The sequence below is a fragment of the Stegodyphus dumicola genome, chromosome 4 (genome assembly GCF_044657685.1).
Source record: "Stegodyphus dumicola isolate Sdum_Otavi_A_Nest chromosome 4, ASM4465768v1".
In the NCBI taxonomy this organism is placed as follows: domain Eukaryota; kingdom Metazoa; phylum Arthropoda; class Arachnida; order Araneae; family Eresidae; genus Stegodyphus; species Stegodyphus dumicola.
In genome coordinates this window covers 100256844-100274166 of record NC_140771.1, presented here as the reverse complement: position 1 = coordinate 100274166, position 17323 = coordinate 100256844, and the positions used below count along the sequence as shown (strand labels likewise).

The following is a 17323-nucleotide window of genomic DNA, read 5'->3' as shown; positions in this document are numbered from 1 at the left end:
GACCATTTTTCGTCAGACTGCTTTCTTCTACCGCTGCTACAAGACCTTGCAGCTGCTCCTCCCATCTTGTTCTTTCCTTTGTTAAAGCAGATATGACGTAAAGTCTAAATTTAATCTTACTTAGTTTAAATCAATATTGAATATATAATTTTGAGAATTTCATATAAAGGCAAAATGATCTGCTGAGAGAATTGAATAAAGATGTGTGATCTAAAAAGCGAAATCCTTCTTTGTCGTCATTTTGCAACCTTCTATCCAGCCATAACAATGCCTGGCCATACAATGATGTAGTTATATTGTCAAGCTTTGGTCATTCCTGTGCCTGCCAAAATATTACATATACACGTATGAAAATTATTAATATAAGCTACATAATGTAATATTAATAATTTTCATACGTGTATAATTTTCTAATGATTGTCAAGCTTTGGTCATTCCTGTGCCTGCCAAAATATTACATATACACGTATGAAAATTATTAATATAAGCTACATAATGTAATATTAATAATTTTCATACGTGTATAATTTTCTAATGATTGTTTTGTCACAGTAATTACAATAAAAGTCTGAAATATTCCCATGTCTTGCAAAATATCAACTAAATCTGTACACAAGATAAGAAATATCAACGAAATCTATACACAAGAATTTTCCATTAAAAATTTCTGTACAGACCTGATAATCATTATATATACTGCTCTTTGTATAATGTACTGAAGTGTAAAGCTCCAGGTATACAAAACATTTCAAGACACTCGATATTTATTCTGTTGCAGAAGCAAACTGTTTATTTTCAATATATATAATAATAAGCAAAGATGATACGTGACAAATCTTTCAGTTCTATAATTTTTATATCTAATATTCAGTGCACTATTATGCTAATAAGCAATCTTTATTCTCAAATCCTTGCATTATATGTTGGTGATTATGGATGGTCTATTATTCATCTGTTTTCTTATCCATCATGGCGACTACACTAAGTCTGTTAATCAAAGCTCAAATGTATGCCTGTCTCGTGTAATTTTAAAGAAGATTGAAATATTTAAGATATTTGAAGGAAAGATAGGTTAAATTACATAATAATTATACATACTTTGCCTGTGTGTTTAGAGTCAGACATAATATTCAACAACTAATATGCTTGAAAATGCCCAAGTGGGATTTGAATGGCTTCAATAACATATACTGGAAAATTAAATAAAAGTATTATAAAAATATTGCGCCCATTTGGATGGCTTAAATAATAGTTGTGTAATAAAAGAACATTTTAGGTTTGATATTAACTAATTAATTGTTTTTTTTTATTTTATCTCTTTGACCTTTAAAATGAAGAGGTAATGTTTCTAGTTGATATTATGTGAAAACCTGAAAAGCAAACAAAAACTACACTAAATCTAAAAATGTTTCCAAAGTTCACACATCTGCAAGAAACTAATAAGGTCAACAATGCCTGATTAACTGAATTTGTTGGCAGATGATGATTCAAATCTGAATATAGAAGACATGTAAACAGTATAAAAGCATATCAAATTTATATCAGTGTACGAGTCATCATATGTGTGAATGAGTGCGTACTATAAATTAAGTACAAGTCTTACTCTGAACTATTTAGTATGCTTATACACTAATTTTTGCATTTTCTTAATTCATATTTTTAATTAGCATTATTACAAAATTAAATAATATCTGTAATAATTGTAACTGAAACAATTGTATTTGAAATTTCACCTCTTTCATAATAGCCACAATTGCCTAGTACATATTCATTAGCAAAGCATACAATTAAGTGCTTCACAATATTATTGACAGTAAGGATGCTATCACACGTCAGTTTGTTTCGGAAGAATAACTGTTTGGCACAATTTTTCTGCTTTGTCACAACAGCCAATTATCATAGATCACTTTGGGGTTAACATGGGAAACTGGTTCCCCATTACAAACAAGCTGATAGTTGATTGATTGAAAACGAGCAATTTGCAATTTTTTTAGAAAGGAAGGAAAACATTGCATGTCTTTCTTTCAATAGTAAACCAGGCAGAAAAATTGTCCGAAACAAGTTGTTCATGTGAAACAAACGCCGTGTGATAAGGGTCTCAGACATTACTTACATCTAACATTTCACTTCCAGAAACAAGGGTCAAAATTTTTCAGCTGCCATTCACTGTGCCAATGCCTGAAATTAAAAAAATCATTTTATAAAAATCTTTAAAAGGATGATTCAAGTATTGAAAAATCTTAGATCATAACTTGGTCATACACACAAAATATATTATTTTTTATACCAATAAAATAATATGTTGTTCAGTGCTGAATGAATTATTTAACAATAGGAGAGGGTCAATGGTTGTGAAATCACATCATAATAATAAGAAAATTTATAAAAAATGAAATAAGGGCTTTCATTTAAATTTTATTATTTAGTTAAGAATAATTATCCTACTAACTTTAATTCATATATTCAACTCTGAAACACACTTTCTACAACTTATCTTTGGCTACTATAGTCTGTGTAGTCAGCTTGACAGATACAGTCAGCAAATGATGATTGACAGTCATAATTGTTATCTTGTCGTCCTGGTACATGTACATGTTTTCCTACAACTTGCATGATTGCATACATACTTTTTCACAGCAGAAATATACAATTTTATGAAGAACTAATTTGCAATAATATATAGCATACATGAAAACAATCCAAGCATACTTTATATTAAAGTGCAATTTTATGTAATCATTGATGAAAATTACATACATCAAAATATTCTTTATTGTTGACTTTACTATTACTTTAATTATTAAAAATCATCATCAATTCCTACATGCTGTACAATCATCTGCCTTTTAAAAATAGAACTTGTTACATTTAATATTTCAACAGGTTTTTCTATTCAATAGATATTTGATAATATAAGGAGTTAAGTAAATTTGAGCTAATTATATTTTATTTTTACCGATTCTTTAGTTATACCACAATTCATTACATTATTTTATATTAACTTCAACCAAAACATTTCAGCACATTTTGAGATAAAAGACTCAAGTACCTTGCATTAGTTTTAGCTGTAATAAAATTACGCTAATAACTTTCTTCTTGAAGTTTCTCGAAAATGATGTTTCTTTTCGAAAAAATTAAAACAGTAAGGAAACAAATTTCTTAAAACATCTTTCTTAATGCTACATTATATAGAAATTTAGGAAATGTTAAAAAATGTTAATGAACTGTATATGTGTTAAAATACAATATATCACATATTGCACATATAACATATCAAATTTACTGAAATGGGAAAATATATACATACCTAAAAGCAATCTTGCAATAGCATTTGGTTTGAAGCTCGCGCTATCCACTGGAGCATCTGCATTTACGCTGAGTTCCTTTACCCATTTTTTGCACTCTTCAATCGAATTTAAACTTCATCGTATCGTTCAACTTTCCAGTTGTTGGAGCAGTACAGGAAAAAAATCTAATTTTACACAGTAATTACTTGACATTGCACATATACTCTACGAAGACTTAAACGCCGGATTTGTTTCCAATCAGATGGCGGTACATCTACCACATACCGTATTTATCCTCTTTTCAAATCGCGCCAACATAATAATTACGCCAAATTTGTTTCTGGGCATACGCAGTAGCGACATTCGTTTAACACTGTTCAACTCAATGTGCGGTTTGCCATTACGTCACCCGGACGGCTTAATATGACAAATCGGGTGTCGTCCGGTACCCGCACCTATTTAGAACAACACAACCCTGGCGACTTCCTGAGAGGGCTGCATCGGGAATATATTAAGGGCGAATATGTGGTATTGACGTGGCCAAACAAGGGCGTGTGCATATATTTGCTTCAGTATACAATTAATAAAAAGTTTCATACACAGGTACATTGGATACATATGTATATTGGTCTAAGTGGTTAATGAGATAGGCAAACAATAAACACTTATACATTAAAAAAATGAAACACTGACGCAACTGGCGCAATAATGCAGAAGATGACAATTAATGAGACAAGACATTGATAGTTTCAAAAGACTCTATTACCATAGATAAAAACATTTATTATCTCACAATTAACTTCTAAATTTATTACATTCAGCCAAGCTACTGAAGATGCCGTCTGTGATCAGCATGTCTACTTTAGCTGATATCTTCTCAGCTATCACCCTAGACCACATATATCCTCTACTCGACTACTGTATAGTTCTTCCTTTTAATAGCTGTTTCTTTATTTTGGTGAAGAGATCATATTCACATGCATTCATATCTAATGAATATGAAGTGCTTCCTCTTGCTACCATTGCTGCCGTCGTAGGAGATTCGTAATAACTTTTGCATTGAGACACCAATCATTGTCCGGCATGACGATGTGACTTGTCACTTAAGACAATGTCTTCGTCACGTGCTCACGCTTAGAAAGAGTTTAAAATCATTAATAGCTTGGTTTCTAAGTTAAAAGTTTGATTATGAAAAATTAAATTTCCTCTGTTTATAACCCCCTTCCTATTGAAGAAGGGGATCGGACAAAATCGCTTAAAGAATACAAACTGCAAAAACTCCTCTTTTATGCGATCGGATCAGAACCATTCGCTTACTGAAATAAGGGGCTTTCTATTACGATTCAACATTGAGGGAACAATGACCTGATGGAAAAGATTGGGAATAAAGAGTGAATCAAAAGCAGTTAAGGACGATGAAGCGAAATGCTAAAAGAATCAAATGAGCAGTGGGATGGGAAGATTCGACTGAATCAAACGCTATTTTCCAGAACTGATTTCTTTCAAATGTAAATTTAGGATCCTCTAAAACCTCCTTTCTTCATAGAACTAATAGTAAAATTCTAGAATAAGAACGCTTTCAGAATGTTGGGAAATGATAGAAATTATACTAATGTTTAAAATGCCAGGATAAATGTGCTTTCTACCCTTAAATGCAGATCAAAATTTCCTCGCAAGCTTCCGATAAGAACTCTCGATAGGTGAACTCTAAGAGCAGTCCTTTTTTTTTTCGCGAATTAGGCGTTCGCTCGCTCAAGAGAGTGAATCAGTCCGTTAACGAATAGTACATCTCTATTCCTAGCACGTTTCCAACAAGAGCTCCCAGTTAACTGTGAAAGAACTACTATATCATATTGTTGAATCACTTTTCCTTTGCTTTGTAATAGGTTCTTTGTTTCTAATTAAATAAGTCCTTTAAACGAATCGCCGAACTCTAAGAATGAATAATTTTTACTTTTCGTCTCTTAAAAGAAGGCGAAGGATTTGAAAATCTGTAAAAATTTCAAAATTTTACGAACAATGCAGATTGGGATATCGAAATTAAAAAATAATAGACATAAAATAGTCGGGTCAAAAATCTCCAGAAGTGAGCCCTCAGATTCGGCATAAATATCAGGATTAATTTACACCTTGTTCAAACAGGAAATTCTGAGATTATTAATTTGGTATTTAAGCAAGCAAAACTCAGTGGCGTAACAGCCCTAATGCGCCAAGGCCTGCAGTGCCCGAAATCTGCTTTCTTGATCGTGGGCTCCGGGTTGCGTAAGCATATGCCCTGAACAAGTGGTCAGCTTGTCGCAGAACCCCCAGTGTTTAGTCCCCAAGCGAACTTGGTGCTCATCTTATCGACCCAAGTGATGGAAATCAAGGAATGAAAGGCTGAATGGATTTTGCCCAGCCCGGGAATCGAACCCCGGACCTGTGGTGCTGCTGCGCAGTGTGCTAGCCACTGCGTCACCGGGCCTTATTTAAGCTAAAGTATCCGTGTAAAATGTTAAAAAATTCGTTTCAACATAAAATAATAAAAAAATGTAAACCAAGTTTTGAAAACTCGCTTCGACATGTATGCGTGTCCTGTCTAATAGTTTCTTCAAAATGCTTCCCTGTAGTTTCAATACACCTTTCCCATCTTTTCTTCTGCTTTTGGAATATCTGTTGAAAATCACTATTTTTGAGAGCGTACAGTGCTCTCGTCGCATTTTTCTAAAACGCATTTTTTTGTATTTTTCTCTTTGAATTGAAACAATCTCCATTCCAAATGATTTTAAGTTTAGCGAAAGAGAAAACAAAGTCTTCCCGAACCAACTCTGAAGAATAGAATGAGTGGGGCATAAAAAAAGCTAAATTTTTTGTCAGATAATTTGCAAAAAGGAGAGATGCGTGAGATGGAGAGTTAATATCATGCAACGTACACGGCTGATTCCCCCACCCAACAGTTCAGGTCTCTTCCTACTCACAATACATCTCAGTCGTCTTAAAATTCTCTGGTAGACTTCCTTACCACGTGGTATAAATCCATGGAGCAGTCTGAACATGTTGATCATCTACTGAAGTGGAAGATCGTCCAGTCTTTGGATCTTTGGCAACCGATCTTTCACCCTCCTTAAAACCTTGAAACCAGACAAAGGACTGTGTTTAGCTCACGCAGTCATCTTTGTATATTATTTGGTTAAGCATTTGGAATGACTCCACGAAATGTTTCCCCTCTTTTACGCTAAGTTTCACACAGCTGCGTTTTTCTTTCAAATTCTCCAATTTTGCATTTTCTCTAATTCAATGTGAAACTTATGCACTACTTCACACATCTGGTAAATTCTACAACAAATGCGTAATTTAGTAACAGTGAACGGAGATAAATTGTCAAAATATTCCGCCAGGTGCGCTCGGTTTCCACAGCACTCCGTCTGCAGCGTTGGTGCTCAATTAAAAAAATTCGGTATTTTCTTTTTGAAAAATCCTCACGTGATATTTTTTTTATTTAATTCATTTATAAATTAAAAAAAAAATTTAAACGTTTCCAACTTGTAAAACAACTTAACAAAAACTTTCATCAACATATGCTTGAAATGGAAATTTTACAAAGTACTTAATTCTAGAGCACGTTAACTAATTACAATGTAGAATTCATGATATAATTCTCGAAATTGTTAAAAATGGAGTAAACAAATTCGCAAAGTAGCATGAACTTTGACAATAAAAGCGTGAATTATGCATAATTTGGAAATATTTGCATTAATGTTGTAATAACATGTTTTTCTCTTTATTTAGTACCACACTTTAAAACTGCCTGTTACGGTAAACTGGGCTGCTTCCACAACGGACCACCATTTTACAATCCTAGAAGTAATATACTTCCTCTAAAATTACTTCCCCTTCCACCAGTGTTGTATCTCACCAGGTACTATTTCTACAGCAGACGGAACATGAATGAGCCTTTTCTGTTCACACCTTATAATTCAGAAGCACTTCTTAGTTCACCTTTCAACAGCAGTTTGCAGACTAGAATCCTAATAGCTGGATTTTTAGAAGGCGACTATTCGATTAATTGGCTGCAAGTAAGTAATTTGTATCTATTTTGCTATAAAATGCCCTAATTTTAGTACGTGAAAATAATTTTTATTTTTCTTTGTACTTGAATTCTTTAATGTTTCGTGTCCATCAATGGTTACGTGCATCAAAACTACTGAGCATTTATACAAGGTAACCAAAACGTTCTAAACATTTTGGACTATCAGAAAGAAAAGTCATAAAACAAATAATAATGACCACTAATCATCAAAGTAACCACTATCGGCATCCAGTGCCTTTTGCCAACAAGTGGCTTATTGTGCGATGCCATCGCGGTAAAACTCAGAAGTCTTGGATACAAAGAAGTAGGTGAGCTCTGTTTCGAGGTCTAGACGGTAGTTGAAGGATTTCCCACGAAGATAGTTGTCCAGGGAATGGAGAAGGTGGTAGTCTTTTGACGCGAGGTCTGGAAAGTATGGTGGATGAGGAGTGCGTCCCAGCCCAGTCGCTGGATGGTGTCCCTGGCCTCCTGAGCCACATGCGGCCTCACATTGTAAGCATGACAAGACGTGTGGAATCTTGCACCTCCCTCCATGGTGGCCATATCCCGTATTGACAACTTACGCCCAAAACGCCTTCGGACAATCATTGCACTTTTTTTCATTTTTACGTATTCAGCACAAATGACCATTTTGTCCCTCGAACGCTTTTTGAAGCCTTTTTAATTTCAGAACGCAATAAATTATCTTTGTTGTTATGCCCTAATGTCCTGCCGTTACTTTATTTCACTTGGCATCCAACCTCACTTATTTTTTACGCGCAATACAGTCGTTGGTGATCTTTCCTTGGCAGTTTACGTATTAATAAAGCTTGTAATTTATTTCTGAAATGTACAGGGAGACGAGGATGCATACATTTTCAAGAGTTATGAAATATCAGTCCTGATCTTAAATAAATTTATCTTGCGGAAAGAAGAGAAAGAGGATTAAGGGGCTGAAAATATGAGTATTTTCATAGATTTCTCAATGTGGAAGTTGACTGTGAATCAGTTTCATTTAGAACGCCCTTCCGGATTACATCATCTCACTTTAACAAAGACCCTATCTAGCACGTTCTACTAATCAACTGGTGAAACTTAATCACCCGGAAATCAAGTTAAAAACCAAATGCTGAACTATTGTAGATTTGAACGCTAACCAGTGCTTGATTTCGGTCGAGTAAATAGATTGGTTGCGTCGGGTTTCATGCTTTTGTTTAGGTGGTAACACATATACAGACAAACGCCATTAGAAAAATTCTAAAAGCGTGTTGTGGGGACTCGAAATCCTGCTTTTTTGTGAAAACTCACTATCGAATTTTCAAGTAGAAAACTTTACATTTCTTACCTATGTAGTGTATAGATTGGCATGATATGTAAAGGTCTATAAAGGTATATGTTGCTACCTGAAGGTCGATAATTATCCAGGAGCATTATGATGCTACCTGAAGGTCGATAATTATCCAGGAGCACCATAAAATATTATGCGAATGATTGGTATTGACACTTACTTAATATTATGCGAATATTATGCCTGGAGTTTTATAGATTTTGAATGAATGAAATTGTCTTTTACCAAGTGTAAATAATTAGAAATAGAATATTGGCATTTGATAAACATTATCGGTTAACAACTATAACCAGTAACGGATCTGGAGTTAGCCGATATGTATTTGGTAAACGGGCCACTTGCACATTACATTTGGCCAATAGTGTATAAAGCGTGATGGTCCGACGCATTAGCTTGTTCAGCTGCAGGATCTGCCAGACTCTGATTACTATTTTTGAAGACATACAAAAAAGCTGGTTAATAACGCCAAGGAGCTGGTTGCAAACATCCCCGTAGCAGCTAGGGATTCTGAGACACGCTGAAAATCTTCCACAATATTCGAATTTCCATGGAATTTCATAGAGGACACTTCAGCCACTTTTTCGAGACCTCCATTGCATTTTTTAGTGACATTTTATTATCAGAATGCTTGCTTACTTAGAAATGTCATTTCATTTCCTTTTTTTTCTGCTTACATTTGTCATTCCTGACCCTGTGATCGGGAATGTATGCTATGTGTTTTCAAATTGTCTCGATACAACCTCCACTCTTACAAGTTTGTAGCCAATAATGTAGATTTTGAGCTTTGACACCTACATGACGCTTTTAATATATAAAAAAAACATTAAATTAAAATGTTTATACAGTATCTTATAAATTTCAGCAAGAAAATAGGTTCTTGGAAAAAAATATTGTATTATCCATATTCAAACAGAAAACCATTATTGCTGAACATTGTATTTCAAATCCTTAACTAAAATACTTGCGACCAGATATGAGCATTTAAGTATGTTAATTATTTGAGCTTAAGATTCTGAAAGATATCCTTTACGTCTAAAAAAGTTAGTAGAAGTTCGAATTGTTTTTCCCTGTTAAGTTCAAAACGTTTTACTTCTCGAGATTAAACTGTATGAAACTACTAAATTTAGTATTTAATTATTTATTTTCATTGTCCAAAATGGTCTAACTTTTCTTTTCATCAGGTAAGAAAATTTTTTTAATTTTCACAGTTTGTTCACAGGCATTTTGCATATTATGGAGCTGCCTCTCTCTTTAAGGGGCTTAATAGGATAAGAATCAATGTACTAATTCGAAAGTGTTTGGGGAAAAATTTTTGATATTTTTAAATTGAAAAGTAGATTCAAAACTACAAGAATTTTAATTAGTTGAAAATCGTGTAGTCTCGAATATAATCTTTTGATTCATTTTCCATATTGGAATCATTGGGTGTTCGACAACCATTCAAGGGTTTAATGGTGCAAGTTTTCTGAAAGATCCTATATAACAGATTAAATCCTTGATATTCTTGAAATGATTGCACTTGCCTTGAATTATATTCTTGAAATACTAAGTGAAGAATACTATAAAGGAAGCATGTTATTAGAAACATTGAAATGTTATTTTCTTATTTTTTGGCGTTACGTTAAGCTGCTAAAAGTAAATTTTGTTTCTAACCCTAAAAGTATCATTTTCGAAAGATACGCATTCATATCGTTTGAAAATTTTTCTTCTTATAATTAAGCACTTTCATCTTTTTTAGGAACTCAAAGATGCGTACCTTTCTTGGATGGATAATAATGTTATCATAGCAGATTTCGGTCCAACTATTCCTTACAGCCAGGCCTCTGTGAATACACGAGGAGAAGGAGCACAAGTCTCTTTACTTTTAAGGTTTATACAAGTGAGTATATTTCGAGTTGTAAATTTAATTTAGATAAGCATACAATCAAACAAAATAGTTACATAAATTTTCAAATTTATTGAACGAGTGTATTCTATAAATTAGCCTTAAATAATAAATAAACACATCAAGTCCTAAAATTCGGGTGCTTGAGATTTTTGAATATAAGAACTACTCCATTTGAAATTCTATATTATAAAAATACCCTGGTTTAAGGATGAAATGCTGTGATGCCAATATTTATTAACCTCATGGCGATTTATTAATTATATGAAGAGTATGTATGTCATGCATTCTTAGTTCATTATTTTAATGCATAACAAGAACAGTAACAGTAACCTTTCAGACAACCTTGATTTCTCTTTCTCAGTGGCTTTGAAAAAAGACCAATTCTTCATTCACGCACATTTCCTATGCATTCGCAGTAAGGGATTGTATATTATGATGCTCAGAATTTTCCTTTATTATATTATATTAAGGTGTCGAAACTTTGCGTATTTACGCAGTAGACAAATCTTAGTACGATGTTCGATAAAATCATCTATTTAGAAAGTTTCAACCGATCTTCTTTGAGCCTAATGTAAATTTTCTATCATTACAACAGCACACCAATCGGCAAAAATCACGTTACAAAGACCTTACTTAATGCTAGATGTTTAGAGTTTTTTCTAGCAGACAGATAAGGAAACTCCTCTGTTTGTATCATCCAGCAAATTTAAATGCAGTTACACTCAACCGTTTTTCAATAGAACGAAAGAGAAAAAAAATTCCTCTCGTATTAGGAAAATCAAATCTCATAAACCATACTGTTTTAAAGGCCTTTAATCTTTTTCTTTGTCTATAAAGCAAACAAAGTCCTAGAAAAGGTGATATCTTCCAAGAATCAGCGTAAGTTTGGAACAAAAATGATACTAAGGGAATAGACCTTCAGTAACTCTTTAACAACAACACTTGACATTACAGAAATATTGGAGATAATTTTAAGTTTATAGGAATCGGATTTCTTTCGCCAAATATTTCCTCGATTTTACAGCCTGAAAGATACAGAAAAGCCTAAAGGTTTAAATGATATTCTAGAGCAGTGGAGCTCAACCGGGTTTGCCTGAAGAACTACTTTTAAATTTCTGCAGTGCCTCACTGGCACCCGGTGGATGCTTGAAAAATTGGAAAATAATAGTCTCACGATACTATGTGATTTTACTGGACGATTTTATGTTTCCAAATAATAAGACAAGTTAAAACAATTTACAAAAATTGAAATCCACTACTAAACACAAATGTAGAGTAGGCTCAAACTACATAATTTCAAATTAGAAAATAACAAAAAAGCACGCACTAATTAATTAATTACTAATACCAGAAAATGTAGCTGTTAAATTATTAAATTGTCAAATATCTCGATCAGTCAGTCGTGTATTAAGTCATTAGCTTGATATAAATGAAATATTTAATTATAAATATCCTCTGGCCTGACCTTGTGTTGGTTTTCACATGCTGCGGAGTCTACATATTTTTGTACTTGCTTTTTGTTATTTTAATTTGCTATGGAACATCTAACAGCTCACCTCTCACAGCCTCTCACTTTACAATGCTGACCACAAAAACTCTCCCATCCTCTCACTTTACAATGTTGACCACAAAAGTTATTGCACTAGAAGTGCAAACCTAAGTATTTTTTAACATTTAATAGTGTTCACTAGTTTATAAACATCATTACGTTTATTTTCTGACCACAAAAGTTATTGCACTAGTAGTGCAAACCTAAGTATTTTTTAATATTTAATAGTGTTCACTAGTTTATAAACATCATTACGTTTATTTTCTGTGCGTTTATTTCAAATTAGAAAATAAATAAAAGTCACAAACCAATAAACTAATTGTTAATACAAGAAAATGTAATTGTTATAGCAGTACGAAGAGTAACGATCTCTAATTCGTTAGTGTTGTACGATTTGTTATAAAAAATTTTGCCCTCTGACTGTCACTTCTGTTATGTTTAATTACAAGAAAGGATTTTTTGTGAAAAATAAAATGGGCTCCATAGAAAATATATCTTGGGGTCTTGTTTTAAAGTCTGAACTAAATAACAAAAGGTTTTGAACATGTTCAGATCCTTATCCATAATTAATTCTAGGAACAGAATGAGGGTAAATGACGATAAATGTTGGTAGTCTTTCTCCAGTAAATTGCTCTTCGACAAATAGACTCTAGTCATAAAAGCAGATAATGAGCACATAATTTCCGATGTTTGTTTCCTTTTCTTTGCAACATAGTATCTATGTTGCTGAGTGTTGCAATGATAACGGTTAAAAAGGCCAAGTCAGCAGGCCATTCCATGCCCCCAAATTTTTGGTCAAAATTGTCCTTGAATATGAGAAAAATTTAATCTACGATAGTATTCCAAAAAATCTTGTTAAAACGTTTCTCGATTCACTCACCATTCTTCTGTATGGCGAATCATATCACCGTACTTGCTATTTAGCCCATCAAGCGGAGCTCTAAAAAAGGGCGATGATGACAAAGGCCCTTCCTCAGATAAAATTTACAATGCGTACAATAGTCATTATGTGATTGAGGATAATGTTTTTAGCAGTTAGATTTTATAGGTGTTATGTTATGTAGAAGTGAGGGGGCCGCCTCATATTTACCCTAGGTAAGTAGGTATTAGCCCCTCACACTAACTAGAAAACTAACAACATTCTGGCATCATTCCTCAAGTCGCGATGGAAATTGTGACTCCAGTGACCACTACAAGTACTGCCACTGCCGGCGGCATCAACGGCACTCCTACCTTTCAGCTAATTTATTAGCTCAAGTAAAATGGATTAAATTACATGATATACATTGCGATATACATTGTTGTGCATTTGCATATTTTCAAGATGTTATCTATTGTAGTGGGTTGAGACAACTTGTTTCAGGACGTTATATCTATTGCAGTAGAAACAGGTATGATGTTCCCACGCTCTTACAAATCATTTTTGTAAACATGATCTGTTTACGTCAGTGTTTACTATCAGAATTAAGTAAAAGCTGAAATATTGTTTACAAAGCTTACATTTAAGTACTGTTGTGAAGTTGTGCTGAGACTTTAGCAGCTCAATTTTGACGATTCATTATGTGCTGTCTGTAACGTATGTTTTTGTGTAGATTTTATAGATGAATTAATTAATTATAAATATTAATTAATTAATTATAAATTAGTGGTATGGATTTGGAAAATGCGTCATCCTGCTTACAGAGCCCAATAAATTTAGTGTTAATCAAAATTATAGCCGGCGCACCGTCGGTTGGGATTGCTACCAGCATTTTTACTGGTACGTTCTCTTTAGTAATATAGTTTTTAATTGCGTCATATATGTCTTGCTCTCGCTTGTGTTTTGCCAACGTCAACGTGCTCAACAATGCTTCCTTCGCAGAAAGGTTAGGAAACACCATTCTCGTAAACATCAGAAGCTGCAGTGAGTCAGTAACATCAGTGGATTTATCAAACTGCAGAGAAAAATACGCATATTTTGCAAAAGAAGATATCATTTGTACTTAGAGATGACACTTGCCATATCTTCCACTTGTGGTTCCACCGTATTTCTTGAAAGAAGCACATCTTTCGTTGCTGAGATTATTTGATTTTTGTTTTTAAATTTATGAAATAAAGAGTTTGACATTGAGAGCCCAGCTTCCTTTACAATGGCCCCTGTCTGAATATGGCTTTTAATGTGATGAAGGAATAAACTTACTTGAAGGATGTTTTTGTGTGATTCTTTGCATCATTTTTGAGGATAAATAGAACGATTTGATAAGTGTTTAGAAAAGATTTCAAAGACTTAACTTTATATCTAGGTAAAGCAGACCTGAGTGAATATTTACCGTTTAAATCTTTAAAACCCAATTTATAATGGCGTTCAACATTCGATCGCTTTGGTACCGCTACTGAAGTATTGCGTAATAAGCAAACTGATTTTTTTTCACCATCGTTTGGAAATAATAGTTCGTACTTCCATTTGTTGTTCAAGTGGTAGAGTTTTTTTTTTTTTTTTTTGTCTTCGATTGCCCTGGCACGTCACTCATGTACAATTTCATTGGAAAAAGAGTCTAGCCCATGCGATTTGTTCTTCTTGATTTCAATAACACTGTTAACTTCTGAAGTAGAGAACTGATAGTCCATAAATGAAATATATAGTCTCTCAGACTGAGTACGCATAGTATTATGAGAATTTCTATCATCATTCGAATTATGTTTAGGAAATATTTAGTCATTATAGCCACAATTGTATCACTTAAACTCGAAGTAATCTTGCCATCCGGGAGTTTAATTCCGTAAATCTCAATCCTTTTCGCAAAATTGGTCTTGACCTCATATATATATATATATATATTTCCAGACATTGTGAACATTTGCTGAGAGAAATTTGTTTCGCGATTCAAACTTGACATTAGTTAATTTAGCCTTATAATTATGTCACAACTCAAAATACTTAATTATATATATATATCTTTAAGAGTACTGTTTCTTTCTCTCTGAAATTTACAGCATTTACATGCATTCTATAACTATCAATTTCTTTACACTACCAAGGAACACCGTTCTTCATGCTTTTCTTCATCGGAATTGAAAATGAAGCACAATTAAAAATTACGGTAGAAAGTGTATTTACAACATTTTCTTATGCAATACAATCAGAGTAACTATTAAAAGTGATATTCAAGTCACACAGTTCTCTCTTATAAAGTTCTCTAAATAAATACCAGTTTGCTCTTTTTAAATTAAAAGTACAGAAATTAGAAGAAATAATAGGACGACATAAAAGGAGTTCAAAGATAATCATTTTATTGTCAGAAAAAGATACTTCCTCAGAGATATTCCAGCATTGAACGTATGGTAGCGATCCCAAGCTACAAAGCGTAAGGTCAATATAACTCGAGGCATGCGTGGAACAGAAATTAGGTCAGCGATTTTCATTAATGAGAAACAAATGATTCGCATTAATAAAATCGCCAAATTTCGTTCCTCTAGCATCAATAATAGGATTATGCCAAATCTCTGATTTGCTATTCGAATCCATAGCACATAAAAAATTGCATGGTTTCTTAACCGTGAAAATATGGGAAGTTTTTAATAACTCTGTATCAGTATTAGTTTGGGGCTCAAAATAAGCGGAATAAATAGTCAGGTCAGATGCATTAATTTTATATCTAAAACACCAGTATTATAAGCTGCATGATTTAAGTCAAGGAAAGGAAAAAAATTCTGGTTACGAATAATAACAGCAGACTTGACATCTTCTGCTACAGAATCATAGGAAACTTTATATTTTATTGGAAAGCCAGGAAGAACACCTTTATAAAATTGCGGCTCCTAACGTAATTCGTTACGGACTATTTTCCTAACATTTGTGAAACATCACAAAATATTTCTCCAGACACAGATGAGAAATACGAAAAGGTTTTAGAAAAAGTGTAAATATTTGAATATTCCAGAGTATTCCAGTTTTAATTTCGCAGGAATTATTTTATTAAAAAAAAGATTTCTTCTTAAGTAAATATTTAATTCATTCTTACGTTCTGTAGTCAAGAAAAATTTAAGAAGGATTTTACTTAATAATTAATAAAATTTTAAATTATTTGATAATTTATTGCAAATTATTACAATTATGGACAAATAAATAATGTAGCCTTTCTTCAATAAACTGAAACGTCGGCTAGCTCTAAAAATATTTATTAACAGGATCAGTTACAAAGAAAATACATACCAGAACGAAACATACAGTAAAACGGAACACCTAACATTTAGAATTAACTTTCGAGTCGCGAAGACATAATATTAGAGAGTCTATCCTCATCGCAGCTGGATGTCGGCAACTGTAAGTTGTTCTAGTCGCCACTAGATGGCGTTCGATAATATAGCTCGGTTACATCCAAATACTTCTGTTACATAACAACAAAAAATTAGTTCCTTTAGTATTTCAAAATGTTAATGGATTAACATGTTGAAATGACTTTTCGGTCAACTTTAGACCATTATTGACTGAAACAAACATTTGATAGAAGGTTGGCCTTTCGAGTTGTTCATTGTAATCAAAGTCATTATGTGATAAAATCCTATGAGTTAAATCTGTTCAATGCAACATTTATTCTCGTCTTAATATGATATTTTAATAAGACAATTTTTAACTCTAAGAATTAAAATTTCTTGAAATGAAAACAAGTGAGAAGTCTTACAGAAACTTTGTTTACCGTTTTTAAAATTATAATACAGATTTTGTCATCTGACGCAGACTAATTTTAATGCATAATTTAGGTATTAAATGATATATATACATCCCCGCACTGTATCTTTTTAATCTAATTTTATTATTTTTGTCCCTACTATTATAATCAGTATTACTATATTTAATATTTAACACACATCTGTCAGTACCAGTGTAGAGGATTTTACAGCCAAGTTGCTCAGTAGGATTAGAAATATCTTTTATACTGAGGTAATAGTTATATTATTTGGGATATTAAGCTAAGAAATTAAAGAAAGCTTAATTTAAAATGTTGGAACATTCAACATTTTAATCATACTGAACCTATCAGTCAGTCGCTGTTATTAATATGCTTTCTAATGAAAAGTATCAAAATAAATATTATTTAGAAATATTTATCTTTAAACTGCTAATTCTGATGCTGTAGTAAATGTTGTACTTATACTGAATTTAAAGAAAGTTCTTTTAGTACACCGAATAATCAAACATTTTCTTATTTGTCTGGTTTCTGTC

The 17323-nt window shown here is 32.9% G+C and overlaps 1 protein-coding gene across 3 annotated transcripts in view; it reads left to right on the top strand.

Annotated features, from left to right (window-relative positions):
• LOC118186854 (pancreatic triacylglycerol lipase-like) overlaps positions 1 to 17323 on the top strand; it is a 63153-nt gene that overhangs the window by 23076 nt on the left and 22754 nt on the right. For all 3 annotated transcript variants that reach the window (XM_035357018.2, XM_035357017.2, XM_035357015.2), the window contains exons 2-3: positions 7056 to 7342; positions 10422 to 10562. In XM_035357018.2, coding sequence (XP_035212909.1) covers positions 7211 to 7342; positions 10422 to 10562 — 273 coding nt within the window. In that variant the 5' untranslated portion in view covers positions 7056 to 7210. The remainder of the gene's footprint in view (positions 1 to 7055; positions 7343 to 10421; positions 10563 to 17323) is intronic.